The 15,895-nt window shown below is 34.1% G+C and overlaps 1 protein-coding gene across 2 annotated transcripts in view; it reads right to left on the bottom strand.

Moving 5' to 3' along the window:
* Positions 1-8,757, bottom strand: part of LOC129751525 (receptor expression-enhancing protein 5) — a 30,816-nt gene extending 22,059 nt beyond the window's left edge. The window contains exons 1-2 of one of the 2 annotated variants that reach the window (XM_055747073.1): positions 8,602-8,757; positions 7,958-8,131 (exon numbers count right to left, since the gene is read on the bottom strand). In XM_055747073.1, the coding sequence (XP_055603048.1) occupies positions 7,958-8,087 (130 nt within the window). In that variant the 5' untranslated portion in view covers positions 8,088-8,131; positions 8,602-8,757. Of the gene's footprint in view, positions 1-7,957; positions 8,132-8,544; positions 8,565-8,601 lie in introns of those variants that run through there. The other variant, XM_055747074.1, reaches the window with a different exon arrangement.
* Between the last annotated feature and the right edge of the window lie 7,138 nt (positions 8,758-15,895).

Genomic DNA, 15,895 nt, shown 5'->3' with positions numbered 1-15,895 from the left:
ATGATTGGAGTTTATTGAAACTTTTTAATAACGAAAGTGTTAAAGCTCGTTGTACCTTTGTTTTAAAAAGTGTCTATGTACACAACACACTACCTTATAAATGTTGAGAATAACACTTTAATTTTATAATATTATTTGCAAATACGGCGCTTTGGTACTAAACAATTTATAACATAATTTCATAGTCAAGACGACTTAAATAAAAAAAATATAAAATTCAGTCGTTGACGTTTTGTTGGTTTTTTAAAATTAAAAGCAACAACATAATATGGGATTAAAAGCAACATTTCTAATCAATTTTCTGGCTATTTGAAATCAGTAAAATATGCTTAGTTAGCTAGCTAAGCATAGAATACATTAATAGAAAAATCGATATTAGAGATGTACCGAATATTCGGGGCCGAATATCGCCGAAAATCCGTTAAGCCGATTATTCGGCTCACCGAATAGTTGAGCTAAGTATTCGGCCGAATAGGCCGAATATCTACTACAGATTTGTAAATTTTTAAAATTATTTTGGATAATTTAAAAAATATCCAAAAGAAATGTTGTAAAAGCTACACAATCATTAAAAACTTATGATTTCAGCAAAACATCTAAGGTGTATCCGCCTATCTTTCACTGTAGATCCTACAGGAGACTGCTGAACGGTATCGCTTTATACTTTGATTATAGTTCATTCCAGATTTTCTCGAAACATTCAGGCATGCCCATAAATCCAGTAAACAATCCAGATAAGTTAAATCTAGCCGGGATGTCCAGATATTGTTTAATACTTCGCGTGTTTTGCTCAGGTTTATTCAGATTATTAGCTAAATCAAATAGAAATCTCAATTTCCTCTTTAAAGATATTAGATTTTTTGTTCAATTTTCCAAAAATTTTAAAATAAACATAAAATTTGCCCTTTTCTTTTTTTTTAAATCGTTCTGAATGCCTGACCGTCTGGATAAGTGTGGTTGAAAGTATGGTTTGCTTAAGGTTAAAGATCATCTATTTTTTCAACAACTATTTTAAAGATACCTTGCTCAAATTCGACCTTCATCTAATTCAATGTTAGATAAGCAATTTCAAATAGCTTGACACCTGTTTCGACATGTTTTATTCCAGATTTCAGAGGAACGCAATCTCTTTGGTGATAAATGCCCTAGATGCGACTAGCCATCTGATTTCTTTTCAGTTTTTGGTGACATTCTAAAAATCAGAAAGACCCCTACTTAATAAAATCATCCGATAATAACATCTGGTTTAAAACAGTCGTCTAAAAACATGGGGGGAAGTACCTAATATGGAAGAAATAGAAAGCATTGAAATAATCGCTTAAGGTTTTTTCATTGAAACTCAATAGAATATTCGACCGAATATTCGGCCAAATATTCGGCCGAATATTCGTTTGGCCGAATAGTTGAAAAGCTCAATATTCGGTATTCGGCCGTTCGCCGAATACCACTATTCGGTACATCTCTAATCGATATTTGTTTTAACTCTCAAGGGCTGAAATTTTTACAAAAAAAGTCAAAACTTAGATGTTTTTAGGTTTTTTTTGTATTTTCTCGGCTGTTGACTTAAAAAAAAATGTCTGTCATATTCTTTTTTCTATTTAGAATTCTATAAATCTTCTGGAAACGCTCCTAATAGAATAAGTGAATTTATCGGACATTAGATAGGCTGGTATGAATCATATCCTACTTTTTGGTGCAACGATCATGTTTTCTACTCAGAAATTTCCCACAGGGAATTTCAAACATCACGCGAGTCGAGATAATATTTGAAAAAGATCTGTGAGCCGGTGCAAATAAAACCGGCTTTCCTTCTCTTGAAAAAGAGAATCGTTAAAATGCATAAAAAATCATTAAAATATCTTTTTTAAATTGAAATAAAAAAGATTAACCATTGGGATAGAAGCTACAAACCGCCGCTTTCATTTGAAAGGGAAAATTTTGATATTTCTTTAATACTTTTTATTTGGTTAATAAATGCTTTTCATATGTGGTCGATTCCAGCCGGTTGCATAAGCTGGGATGCCATGCGTTTTAATTGGAATGGTTTTTCGTTGGTAACAATCTTTTTTTAATTTTTATATTTTAAAATTTAATTTGTTTGGAAGATTAAGAAACTGTTTCCTTCATTTATATTAAAACTCTACATAGCTACCTATAAATATCAACTTCGTTTTTAAGGTTGCCGCTACAAGTAAAAGCAAAGCATAGCTCGAATGCTATAAATAAAATCATATAACTTTTTTCTGCAAAATTGTCAAGAAAAACTTTCGGTAATTCAAAGATACTAAATTTGTAAAATTAGGCCCGGTGGATTCTTAGTGTTTCCCAGCTTAGTTGTCTTTGCGGTACTTTTTGTGTTAATATTTTCTATAATCAAATATTTAGCTATTCAGATTTTGCTATATTTTTTTTTATAGTTTCTTGTAATGTCCAGAAGATTTGAGATGTTTTTCTGGCAAGCACATTAAGCCATTGGGGGTTTTTTGAAGAATTTTGAGCTTGGGCATTTCAATGTTTGCGGTTCTTTTCCATGATTGCAAAACTTTGCATCAACGTTTTTAAGATATTTAAAAGTACATTACTGTAGGAAATACAATTTCATAACTTGCATGTCTTAAATCCTCTGAATACGAGCGAGACTCATCAACATATTTGGTCATAAAAACTTTTTGCTCATTCTGTAAAACTTTCATTAAACTAAGACATAAATATTATAATCAGATTTTTACAAGTCATGATAATACATTCTTCAGAAAGATGTTTTAGAATCAAAATTTTAATAATAATTTAATAATAATAATAAATAATTCACAATCAACGTTAACGTTTCACACTGAGATTCAAAAAGGAAGAACTTCACTCGATAAAATATTAACTGAACGAGATTTCGCAACTTTGCTTAAGACGTAAATAAAAAAAAAACAAATTCTTATCATCAACCTGATTGTACTGAACTTTTAATAGTATGTTCTCTATAAAAATGTTTAAAAAACGTATTACTGGCCTTTAACATTCATCAAGTATAACTGACAGTTTTTTAAAAGTCGTGGTATGTTCAGCTTTTTCTGAACTATAAAACTTTTTTCATTGTTCAAGAGCTTGCACAAATATTATTCCATGGCATCTCTGCCTTCCAAAAAGTAGTTTTTCTGCTCGTGATTCTCAGTCTGAGAAAGCGTTGACATTCAAGACAAGAACCGTTTGTGATACTCACGATGAGATAACCTAGCATCACACTGAGATTCAAAAAGGGAAAATCTCACTCAAAAAAATCTCAATCTCATGAGATTTCGCAACCTTGGTTTTGAGACAATAGCAAAAGACTATATTGCGAGTCTATTTTTTCCAAAAGATTTTTTTTATATTTCTTATCATTTTTCATGGAAACAGTGCCTTTATCTTGCATCTATTGATAGATTGGTTGGTCGAGAAAAGGCACACTCTCTAGTAGGCTTATCTACCATATGTAATCTCCTTCAAGATTGGTATTTATTAAGAAAAAAATAAAACAAGGTAAAAAAGTGAGCATTTTAAAACCAATTTAAAAAGTAATTCATATAAAAAACTGTACACTGAGGTATTAACCCAGTTTTTTTTTTTTTAATATTTTTTGAACGCTTTTCGGGGAATGATTGCGGTATCCGGGAGAAAATATTTCCTTTAACACTTTTCGATGGTCACACTTGGGACATTTTTAGAGAATAGATCTAAGACCTGACACCTGATTCGTGATACGTGAGAACTAAACTGACTTAGGACCTGAGAACGGAAACATGGGGCATAAGACTTTAGACTTAAGATTTGTGACACCTGCAACTTGTGATTTGAGAACTGAGACCTAAGACAGGAGATTTTAGGCATAAGACCTGAGACCAACGACATGAGACTGTTGAATCCTAAAAACATGTCTTATGTTGGGTGGCCAGCAGAAATGTCGGAGTATTGAAACTTGTGCATGCTGGTAGGCTTAGACACGCTGGAAACCCGAAGAAAATCGTTCGATCTGAAGGATTTAACCTGTGCATGATATTATTCGCCGCATTTGCCATCTCTAATATCTTCTTAAGAAGGCCGCAGCTGTTTACGAAGCGTTAGGCCGTTTCAACTAGCTTATCGAATCCAGAATTAGGCTAGAAACGTTCCAATGTACCGAATGATGACTTGTAGTTACTTAAAACTTACTTCATTTAGAATTGGAACAAACTTTTGCTCATATTGTGGCGTTCCTGGTGGACGGATTTGGAAGTTCTTGGCGCCCACCTGTCGGGAATTTTGTCAGCTTAACGTACGTATTTTTGACATTCCGCAAATCGACTGTAATTTGTAAACAATCAACATGGAAGTCGAAAGAAGCGTAAAATTTGTGCACAGTTATTTTGAAAACCCATTGTGGTCTGCATCTGAAGGGTGTCCAAGATGAAATTTCCACACTATGAAATTGCTCTATCTTTTTAACCGTTGGGTAGAATTTAATGAAAATTTGGGTGAATTTAGTTCATAGTGCATTGTTTACATCCTGCAAGTTTCAAAGTCTTGTGATCAAAACTCGCGGAAATGGAGTCGAAAGAACAGCTTGTGCGTGATAAAATCTGCGCATGATTCACGAGAACAAGGATCTCTCGCATTGTTTCATCGCTTAAACTTTGGGAATCGCTAATTTCACGGTGTCGCGAGTAATTAGGCGGTTCAAAGAACGATTGACCACCGATCGGAAGCCCAGAAGTGAAGAAAAAAGTATTTCGTACAACACCAAAAATAACAACCGCGTCGTTGGGGACTTCAACCGAAACCCGAACGCCTCCGTTCGGGATGTGGCTAAGAATCTGCACCTAGCCGAAGTTTTGTCCAGAAGGCAAAAAATAAGGCTGGGCTTTGAACATTCAAGGTACAAAAGGCCCCTAATCGCGACGAGAACAGAACAAGTACGCCAAAACCCGTGCCAGGAAGTTGTACCTCAACATGCTGACGAAAATTGAATGCTGCATCATAGACGACGAAACATATGTGAAGGCCGACTTCAAACAGATCCCCGGCAACCTCTTTTTCACGGCCAAGGATAAGTTCAGCGTTCCGAAGCATGTCCGCACTCAGAAGATGTCCAAATTTGCGAATAAATTCCTGGTTTGGCAAGCCATCTGCACGTGCGGGAAGCGGAGTGTACCTTTCGTGACCCTGGACACGATGAACGGACAGGTGTACATGAAAGAGTGCCTCCAGAAGCGGCTGCTTCCTCTCCTGAAGGCCCACAACGTCCCAACAATCTTTTGGCCGGATTTGGCCTCATGCCACTACTCCAAGGACGTGCTGAACTGGTATGCGGACAATAAGGTCAATTTCGTGCCGAAAATGTTCAACCCTCACAGCTCTCCGGAGCTCCAACCATCGAGTAGTACTGGGCGATTATGAAGCAGCACCTTCTTAAACGACCTAAGTTAGTGAAGACAGTCAAGGAACTGAAGAAAGTATGGGTTTACATGCCAAAAAAGGTTGATTCACAGGTTAAATCTTATGGCCGGGGTTAAGGCCAAGGCTGTCGACCAGAAACTGCGTCGACCGGAATTCAAATTTGTCGGACCGTGATTTGGCCAGAAAATTTGGTGCTGCCCAAAGTACCGTGAGGAGAATTTAATTCCGGGAAGGAATCAAGTCGTTTCGAGCTAGCAAACAGCCAAATCGGACCATAAAACAGAATAGTGTGGTCAAAATCCGTGCTCGGAAGCTATACGACCAGGTGTTGACCAAATTGGACGGGTGTCTTCTGATGGAAGATGAAACCTATATAGGATTATATAGGAGAATTCCTTCAAAACCGTGACAAATAATTTTATATGAATTTTTCTTACTAGTATAGAGCAAACGCTAAATTTGTATGAATGAAGATCATGAATTCAATAATGAATAACTGAAATACAGGCAATTGTTTTTTTCCAATACTATCTGAAGCAAGCTTTAGTTTTATTTATATTATAGAATGGTCTTAAGCCTAGGATCTAAACATTAAACTAAACAAATTATTTAGTGACCAAATTTAATAACCATGAACATGTATCACCATAATTTTGCTTTTGCATATTAAATGTATGTTTTATGAAATAATCTACACAGGACTTTTTAAGTCTTCCAAGGCTATCATGGATTTATTTTCCTGAAAAACTAAGTGTGTGTTTGACGAACTTACTTGGGACAAAAGTAAACAACCGTATGAGAAAAAGAGATAAATTCATCAAAATTCAAAAGGAAAACAAGTCAAAACTTTTTATCAATACTAAAAATAGTTAAAAACTTTCAAATAAAGGATCGACTATGATCACTTTCGAAAATCTCGAGTATATGATTAGCGTCGCGACGCTTTTTAAGTTAGGTTTTTGGATACTGTAAATCAGTGGTTTTCAAACTTTTTCGTTTACCGCCCTTCTGTTTATAGGGAGGAATGACAGCTGCTGTCCCCCAGTCTCGATATTTTAGAGCAAACCGCCCCCATAAAAAATCTTTACGAATTTTATCTTTTGAAGGATAATATCGGCTCCAAAATACTCCATGGAGTTTATATTTGACGTTTTGGGGGTACATATTTCGAGACATGTAGCGTTATTTTACAGTACTCTGGTCCAGGAAGGAAAAGAAAATTGAGTTTAACACTATATTATTGTTTATTTGAGTTATCACTTGGTAGACCCAATTACTTCACGGAAAGTAGAAGATCATCTTAAAAGATGGAAATGGCATTGAGCTGAAAACTTCATGCTTCAGGACTTACATGTGTGTCATGTGCTTATACCATTCCCTTAATGTAAAAATGTGAAAAATTAATTCAAACGACTACTAGGGCCCATGTTATTGGTTTGGAAATATCTAAACCAAGGTTCTATCCATGTTATATAGGGTGTTGCTTCAGATTGACTCGCGGAACATCAGAGACACCCTTCTTGAAATTTATCCTACGCCGACTCAGGACGGCTTTCACCCTACCCGGGGTTATTCCCCAGCAAAAGAATATCTGTTCTTCTATGCGAGATCCACGTATTACACTGTACCTCATTGTACAAACTCAATAACAACACAAAAAACGAGGATAAAATTACAAGGTATTTGAAACAAATCCAAGTGTTGGCAGGGGAAGAATGACTTGAGACATTGACTTTCCTTAAAATAAATACCAAAATCATTAATATTAATACTTATAAGAAAACCTTTACGATTTTTTATCTAGTTGGTAATTAAACTTTCAAGTGTTCGGTAAAAATGGACGTTCTCCTACTTATTTTCTTTCAAGTGCCTCATGTTCACTCGTCTTGTCCGTTAACTGAGCTCCAAGTGGTCGTGTCAATATCTACAATATTTATGTGTCAAGCTACTTTGAATCATATCAGTTCACTGTTTTGTTTATCATCTTGTTGTGGATTTGCAAACGACTTCTTAGAAGCGAGCCACATTACCTTTGCAATAAATGGGGCTTATTCTGCGATTAGAGTGACGACTCACGAAATATCACGTCTTCGTCATGGCTCCAGAAAATGCTTCAGAAAAGAAATTTGTGTATCGATGAGCACTAGAGACCAATAACAGCTCATCCGAATAAAAATTCCGAGTCTAGAGAGGCTATTTTAGCCAGAAAAACGATATGAAATTTCGTAAGTCACGTCAGTCTAGTCGCAGAATAAGCCCCATTGTATACGATCAGAAGGGGAGGCTTAATTAATATCGGCACGTTATCCAAAGAAACAGAAAAAATGTACGTAAGTTGCCTGCTCAAAGGCGTAAATATTCTTTATGTTCAAGGAATAGCATTAATTTAGGCAGCATTTTGAAATGTTTATTTAAGAAATTAGCCTTACACAGCAGTCGATGAGCCCAATATTCAATGTTTTTCGGTGGATATTCAGAAGGTTTATTTGTTCCAAGTACGGCTATTTAATGCCTTAAACCTTAAATGCCTTAACTAGAAAAATTAACTTACCCAAGAAGATGTACAGCCTCGGGCATCCGGTTTTCTCCTCGGCAAGCTTGAAGACCTGCGTCCATGGTTTCGATTCGTCCTTCAGAGACGTTTCGATCGATGTCTTCACTTCCTCAATTTTGTTTGCCATCCTTCTTCGGTTTTATGTCACTGCGTGAAATCAGTTTCAGAATCCTATGTTACGCCAGCGAACCAGCCGAATAAAAGGTGGGACAAAAGCAAAAGAATAACCATGAGCCAAAGAAAATCCTTGAAAATCGTTTTGGGTTAGAGTGAGTATGTGTTGGTAGCCGGGAATTTCGCAAGCAGGAATCTCTTCTTTTGAGATACGCAATTCTACTGCTCACGGGAATGTGTATATTGCATGTGGGAATTCAGACGACTGAATACGATGGAAGCACACTTCAAAAGATTATTTTTAGCGCTGTAAATTCGAAACTGAAAGTTCGCCAGCTTGCTGGTGACGAAGAATGAACCGGTTAAGAAAAAGTTCTAATAAAATTTAATAAATCTGGTTTCAAAAATCAATGGACAGGGGAAATCAATTAAATTTTATCATTTTTACTACGTATCATCGGGCAACATACCTGATACCATGAGTCAAATTAAAGCTATATAACTAGGAAAATTGCATTGGAACTTACGATGACACACCACTAAAGCAGCACCAAAGCGACGACAATGATAAACCACTGGCCGATGCGATTTCGAATGCAGCTGACGAGCAAACGGACGGGGAAACAGACAAGAGATCTTGCTTGCAAAAGACCGAAAGCGACAGAACGCTGTTTTTCAATTTTTCTGCCGCGCCGTTGACAGTCAGGGCTGCCAAGTTGGTCAAATTTTTGCACTAACGTAGTGCTGAACTTAAATTTGGACTTGAAGTTACCCAATAAAAAAAACGCTGCACTGAGAAAACGTGTGTATAGAAAGTTTCGATAGAAATGTACATGTGCGTCGAAACACGATAGGGGCTATTTGTAAAACCAAATTTGTTCTGACTTTTCTTTGGTAGAAAGATTTTTTTCTCATGTAGGGGAGAGGCGGGCTATATGCGCATATTAAGGAAAGCACTCATTTTCTTCCATATTCCAATAGATAGGAGTCTGAAAACTATATGCACATGAGCGGAAATCTGTTTAGTATTCGTAAGAGCTATTTTCTGTTAAAATCTCTTGCAGTTTTTGTGAAAATAATTTTTTAATAAAAAAAAAGTCAAAATAGCCGGCTGGCGGGCTAAATGCCCGTATTTATGTGATTAGCTATATTTCATTAACACTTGCAATATTTTGATATTATTTAATTGAAACTGGTAGAAACGGATGTTAAGCATACGTCAAGGCTGAAATTTTGGTGAATTTTTTTACATCATTAGTTCTTTTGCATGAAACATAGTTAAGTATGCCATATGGCCATATTTCATGGTAATATTTTGTTCATATCGTATTTTTATCGGATCAGTATGAAGTTCTCCTTTTTTCGCTGTAAGATCGTGATTTGAACGTAGATTTAATGTTTCGATGATATAAAGTAAAAAAAAAAAATAAGACTAATCTATTTTTAATGGTATAGGCATTTCCTGCCTTGATATGGGCATTCAGAACCTGTCTCTTATTCCAATATCTTATCATTTACAACTTTGCCAAAAGCTTCAATTTGTTGAATTTTCGATTTCTAGATGAATAAGAAGGAAAAACCATTAAAATGTTTGTTCACAGAGTCTGTATGCACGATAATTATAGTTCAATATAGTGTAACAAAACTGACAAAAATCTTGTTTGAATTTTTAAATTTTTTCGACTTTATATAACAATTTAATTTTTTCATGCCATGTGTTAAAAGCGTAGTACCCTCGAACTGCACTGATTAGATATGATAAATCTCCAGCCATATCGTCAATCGGCTGTATGCGCATATTAGCCAACATGCGCATTTAGGAACACTTCCCCCTATATATCGCGAAAAGTGAAATTCAATTCAAAATCCTATCCTATTAAAAGTAAATGTAAAGTGATTTTTTATTTATATGCCTACTTAGCACATATCGTTAATATTTTATTCCGTTGCATGTTATTCGTTTTTTTCTACTTGAGAAGACTTAAATGTAAAAAAAGATCGATGATGTGTTTTTCTTTATCTTTATATTTATCATCTCAATGACGCCTTTAGAAAAAATTGTAGAACATTCAATTAAAAAAACTTTGCTAAAGATGCCAAAGCTGAATATTTTGAGAAAATGTATAAGCCTTTTTTTGAAACAAACCTGAAACAACGACACATTTGTCAAAATTTATTCGAGGTGAGTTCTGAGGCGTACATGAAATAAGAGAGTTGTCCCCTACACGGAAAATTAATAAAAAGGTTAAATTTACCGAGAAGCATAGGTAATTTTTTTCCACCCATCATTCTCGATAAATTTTTCTTTTTTTTTTTCAGGATTTTCAACCTTTAGGATAATCATCCCTTGAATTGAAGATAAATTTTTTTTCGCGACTTTATCAACGTTGCAGTTGGCGGATCGTGATTGAAAAACTGATCCGGTACAACTGTGTTCGATGTTTACTCTTGGGCTCGAACTCACGGACATCGGCTCAGGAAGCAACTGGCTTGCCAACTGAGCTATATCACAAGCCCATCAAAGATAAATTTTACCTTTTTACCATCCGCATAGCAAAAATATGAATTTTAATTTTTTTTCATTCACCCTGCAAAAAGGTAAATTTTACATTTTTGGGATTCATTGACCAAAAAGGTGTATTCTACCGGTTTCTGATTCACTGACCATAAAAAGGTTCGGTTCTGGCTTGTCACCAAATAATAAAAAAACAAAGACACAAATTCATTCAAGATTTGATTTTTATTTAAGATTGTTTGTTGTGGTCTTTTCGATGGTCGAATGATGGAATATGGTCGCTTCTGTTTCCAGTCAGCTGCCAAAACTCACCTTATAAAATTCGAGCGTATCCAATATCGTTGTCTGCGTATCGCTTTGGGATGTATGCCCTCAACGCATACCATGAGTCTTGAAGTTTTGGCAGGAATACTCCTTTGAAAGAGCTATTCAATTTACTATCACTTCTAAAAATTCAGAATTCAGATTCTGAAATCAAAAATTAAAATTCGTAATTCAGATCTCAGAATTCAGATCCGAATACAGATTCAGAATTTAGAACAGTGTGGGGTTGATTCAACTATACAGTTGCGTTCAAGAATGAAATCGCGTGAAGCTGCGCACTCACTTCCAACTTCGACAAGCTGTCATTTCTCTCTCGGTTGATATTTTTTCATGAAATTTTCAAATAATCTAGTTGAACTATCCAACTAACGTTCTGCAAAATTTGAAGAATTTACAATGACTGGTAACAAAGATACGGCTATTCCCGTAAAAAAAGGGAAATTTGGAGATGCTTCACTAAATTTGCTGTATCTTGTACAGTTTTCATTGAAAAATCTTGAATATTGGTCAAAAGATGTAAAATGTTTGATCTAGTACCAAGCCAAGTTTCGTCGAAATCGATTAACGTGATCAAAAATTGTGCCGGGTAGAAATTGAGGTTCATTATAGACCAACGAACGATTTCATTCTTTTTTGGACGGATGTTTGTATAGAAATCATCTTTATCAATGTTTTCTTGGTTTTCTCTTTAACAAAATCATAATTTATCACAAAGAATCTTATAAATTGTTAGAAACTTCATTCTTGCTTCGTTTAGAAATAAAAATTGTTCCAACAGAACTGGTACTTAAACACAAGAGCAAATATTTATAATACGCGTTTTAATTATGTATCAAATTTGTTTACCAGCATATTTAGCAGGTCATTTCTGAAACACTGTTCTTTTCATTTTGAACTCTGTTGACACACTTTCTATTCCTAAATAAAGTACAAATGAAGTTTCTATAAATTTACAACATTCGGTGTGATAATTTTTTTTTTATGTAAGAAAAAACCAAGAAATCATTGATAAAGATGTTTTCTATACAAACATCCGTCCAAAAAAGAATGAAATCGTTCGTTGGTCTATAATGAACCTCAATTTCTACCCGGCACAATTTTTGATCACGTTAATCGATTTCGACGAAACTTGGCTTGGTACTAGATCAAACATTTTTACATCTTTTGAAAAAATTTTAAGATTTTCCAATGAAAACTGTGCAAGATACAGCAAATTTAGTGAAGCAACTCCAAATTTCCCTTTTTTACGGGAATAGCCGTATCTTTGTTACCAGTCATTGTAAATTCTTCTAATTTTGTAGAACGTTAGTTGGATATTGAACTAGATTATGTGAAAATTTCATGAAAAAATATCAACCGAGAGAAAAATGACAGCTTGTCGAAGTTGGAAGTGCGTGCGCAGCTTCACGCGATTTCATTCTTTTTTGAACGCAACTGTATATGTGTATCGTGCTGAACAAAAATTTGTCATGTCATGCTCATTTCCACCATCTTTTATTGCTTATTATTTGCTATTCTTCTATAAAATTTCATAATCTTGGAATGCTCTTACTATAAAGGACAATACTTTTCACCGATAAGGCCGATAAACTAATTAACAAACATAACTAACAGTGAGTAATTTTTTCTTAAAACAATTAAATCAATTTCCGTAAAAGTCAAACCCAACCAAGTTCATATTTCACCAGATATATGAAAAACACCTCTTAGATAATCGTCGAATTTTAACACAACAATAGAACGAATGTCGTCTAACATTCTATTCGTCTATAAAATTTCATAATCTTGAAATGTTCTTTGCTAAAAAAGACATCACTTTTCAACGATAAGGCCGATAAATTAATCATCATTGATTTAATCATTTTGCTGATCACAACTTAACAATGTTTTTACCGGAAAATACCCGTAGTTACCGAGCGCATTACAGAAATCCTGCTGTAATTTTGTAAAATTTAAGAAATTTGCTATCGGAGTGCAAACGAGATCTTTAAATAAATATATAGGTAGGGGGTTAACAGTCGAGTAAATCATGATCTCAAAAAGAATCTTTGCAGGTGTCAAATGACTGATCATTCCGTATAGATTTTATCGATTTCATTTCGGAAGTTTTAGAAATAAAAAAAAATCAACGGCTACCATATTTTTTCACTTCAAAACATCTATATTTGTTTTCTTTTTTTCAACAATAAGGGAAACGAATTCGATCATTAAATAAACTCTCACTTATGTCATCAGTATTGTTCATTATATTAAATTGGAATAATTATAATAATCATGGTTTGTTTTTTTTTTCTTTTGTTTCTACAACTTGTACGATCCACTTTCCGCTCTCTATACAAGGTTCAATCTTCATCCACGGAAAACTTCCTACACATTTTTCCGCTTCATTCTAATAAGTATTCGGTTAGGTATCTCGTAATCAATCAATGGTCTTGCTTGTGTGGTTCGGTTTAATAAACTTTAATAATTCACCTATCGAATATGCACTTGCTTTGATCCTAGTAATTGTCAACACTTTTTCATTTAATACACTTTACATCAGTATCCCTAAGCAATATTATAGCCATGCCTCGTTTCCATTTGTTAATTTCGGCCCTTCTTTTTGTTTGTTTGTTTGTTTAGTTGTGTTTGAGTCTTTTGATTTAAACTAACAATAAATATACAGAGATTTAATGTGTTTCACAATTCAGAATGTCGTATTCTAACTAGATTTTTTTGTTCCTTTGTCCATTTGCTTTTGTATTTTTCGTTACACTTTGTTTCGGGGTACTCAAACGTTGTCCTAAAAATATTTCTTTATCGCGGAATCTCCTTCATTCTATAGTTTCTATCGAGTTCGAATGGTTAATACTCTTCCGGAGTGCGCACCTTTGCTCTCCTCTTACTAAGTTCTATGAGTTTTCATTTTCTGCGCTAGGCGCCAAGGGCTATCGATCGAAAGAAGGAAGAAAATAGAGTTCGGTTTTGTATTCTTTTTCAATATATAGGCAAAAATTACTACTACATAATGGTTTTTTTAAATCTTTTTTTTCTCCTCTATTGTCTTAACAATTACAACTACGATTAGAAAGATGAAAGGTACCGATTTTTTGTTGTTGTTGTGTTCTTTTGTATGTTTTGCTAACGAATATATGCGCTGTCGATCTATGTGATTAAGTGCAATTGGTGAGCTCGTTCTAGGTTTTTTTTAATGTTTCACTTATAATTGTGCCACATGTTTGTGAACATTTTCAATACTGCAAATGTAAAAGGAAAACTTTTCCACTGACTAAATTTTAAAGAGGAAACAAAGGCTGACTAAATACATGTGTTTGAGAATTTGAGCATTTTAACTTTACATTATTACGCAACGATCATTAGAACTAATCACTGAACTTAGATTAAAACAACTTTTATTTGAGCGTTAAATGTTCAAAAAGCCAATCAGCAAACGGTTAAAAATAGGTATATATTGTTACAACTGGATTGGGATTTCTTTTTCACATTTCCTCTTTATGGCTTCTGTTAACTGCAGATGTTTTTTTACCTGAAACTATTTGAACGTGATCATTTTATTGCTCAAATTAGTAGGGGCTGTTTGTTAAGATACAAAGATCATATTTTCCATATAGGATTAGTCGATTGAGCTTTTTGTTTTTAAGTAAGAAAAAAATAAATATACTAAACGAATTATCATGTGCTTTCTACGTGATCTTCCTTTTAGCTTTTAATTAAAAAGGAATTTGGCAAAAACTTCTGAGTTGTACTGAGGAAAGGCGAACTTCTAAAAAAAATCGTGGCTCCAGAGAGTAAATAACAAAAAAAAAACAAAAAAATTAAAATGGCTAACTGATAAAAACAAAAAAAAAAAGATTTTTTATCTGTACTCAATTAAACTCGAAATCCAACTTGAATTCTGAATCTAAGTTATTATTCTGAATGTTGAAACTGAATTTTGAATTTGAATTCTGATACTGAATTCTGAATCCGAATTCTCAATTCTGAATCTGAATTCTGAATCTGAATTCTGAATCTGAATTCTGAATCTGAATTCTGAATCTGAATTCTGAATCTGAATTCTGAATCTGAATTCTGAATCTGAATTCTGAATCTGAATTCTGAATCTGAATTCTGAATCTGAATTCTGAATCTGAATTCTGAATCTGAATTCTGAATCTGAATTCTGAATCTGAATTCTGAATCTGAATTCTGAATCTGAATTCTGAATCTGAATTCTGAATCTGAATTCTGAATCTGAATTCTGAATCTGAATTCTGAATCTGAATTCTGAATCTGAATTCTGAATCTGAATTCTGAATCTGAATTCTGAATCTGAATTCTGAATCTGAATTCTGAATCTGAATTCTGAATCTGAATTCTGAATCTGAATTCTGATCTGAATTCTGAATCTGAATTCTGAATCTGAATTCTGAATCTGAATTCTGAATCTGAATTCTGAATCTGAATTCTGAATCTGAATTCTGAATCTGAATTCTGAATCTGAATTCTGAATCTGAATTCTGAATCTGAATTCTGAATCTGAATTCTGAATCTGAATTCTGAATCTGAATTCTGAATCTGAATTCTGAATCTGAATTCTGAATCTGAATTCTGAATCTGAATTCTGAATCTGAATTCTGAATTCTGAATCTGAATTCTGAATCTGAATTCTGAATCTGAATTCTGAATCTGAATTCTGAATCTGAATTCTGAATCTGAATTCTGAATCTGAATTCTGAATCTGAATTCTGAATCTGAATTCTGAATCTGAATTCTTTTTTTTTTTTTAGGGATTTTTAACGGCTATCAGTCTCGGATTTTTAAGTAAAAACGACTGTTTTTTACTCCAACGTTTCGATCCTTATTGGATCTTCATCAGGGGCTATAATTTATTGCTAATTTAGTGAAACTCGACTTTGAATTTTGTTGGTGCTTACCGATAAAGTGTCGTTTTCTTGTTAAGTTTGATTCGGCTTATCTTGAACTGCTGTCATTGGGTTTCT

The sequence above is a fragment of the Uranotaenia lowii genome, chromosome 3 (assembly GCF_029784155.1).
Source record: "Uranotaenia lowii strain MFRU-FL chromosome 3, ASM2978415v1, whole genome shotgun sequence".
Lineage (NCBI taxonomy): Eukaryota > Metazoa > Arthropoda > Insecta > Diptera > Culicidae > Uranotaenia > Uranotaenia lowii.
This window is presented reverse-complemented; position numbering and strand designations above follow the sequence as displayed.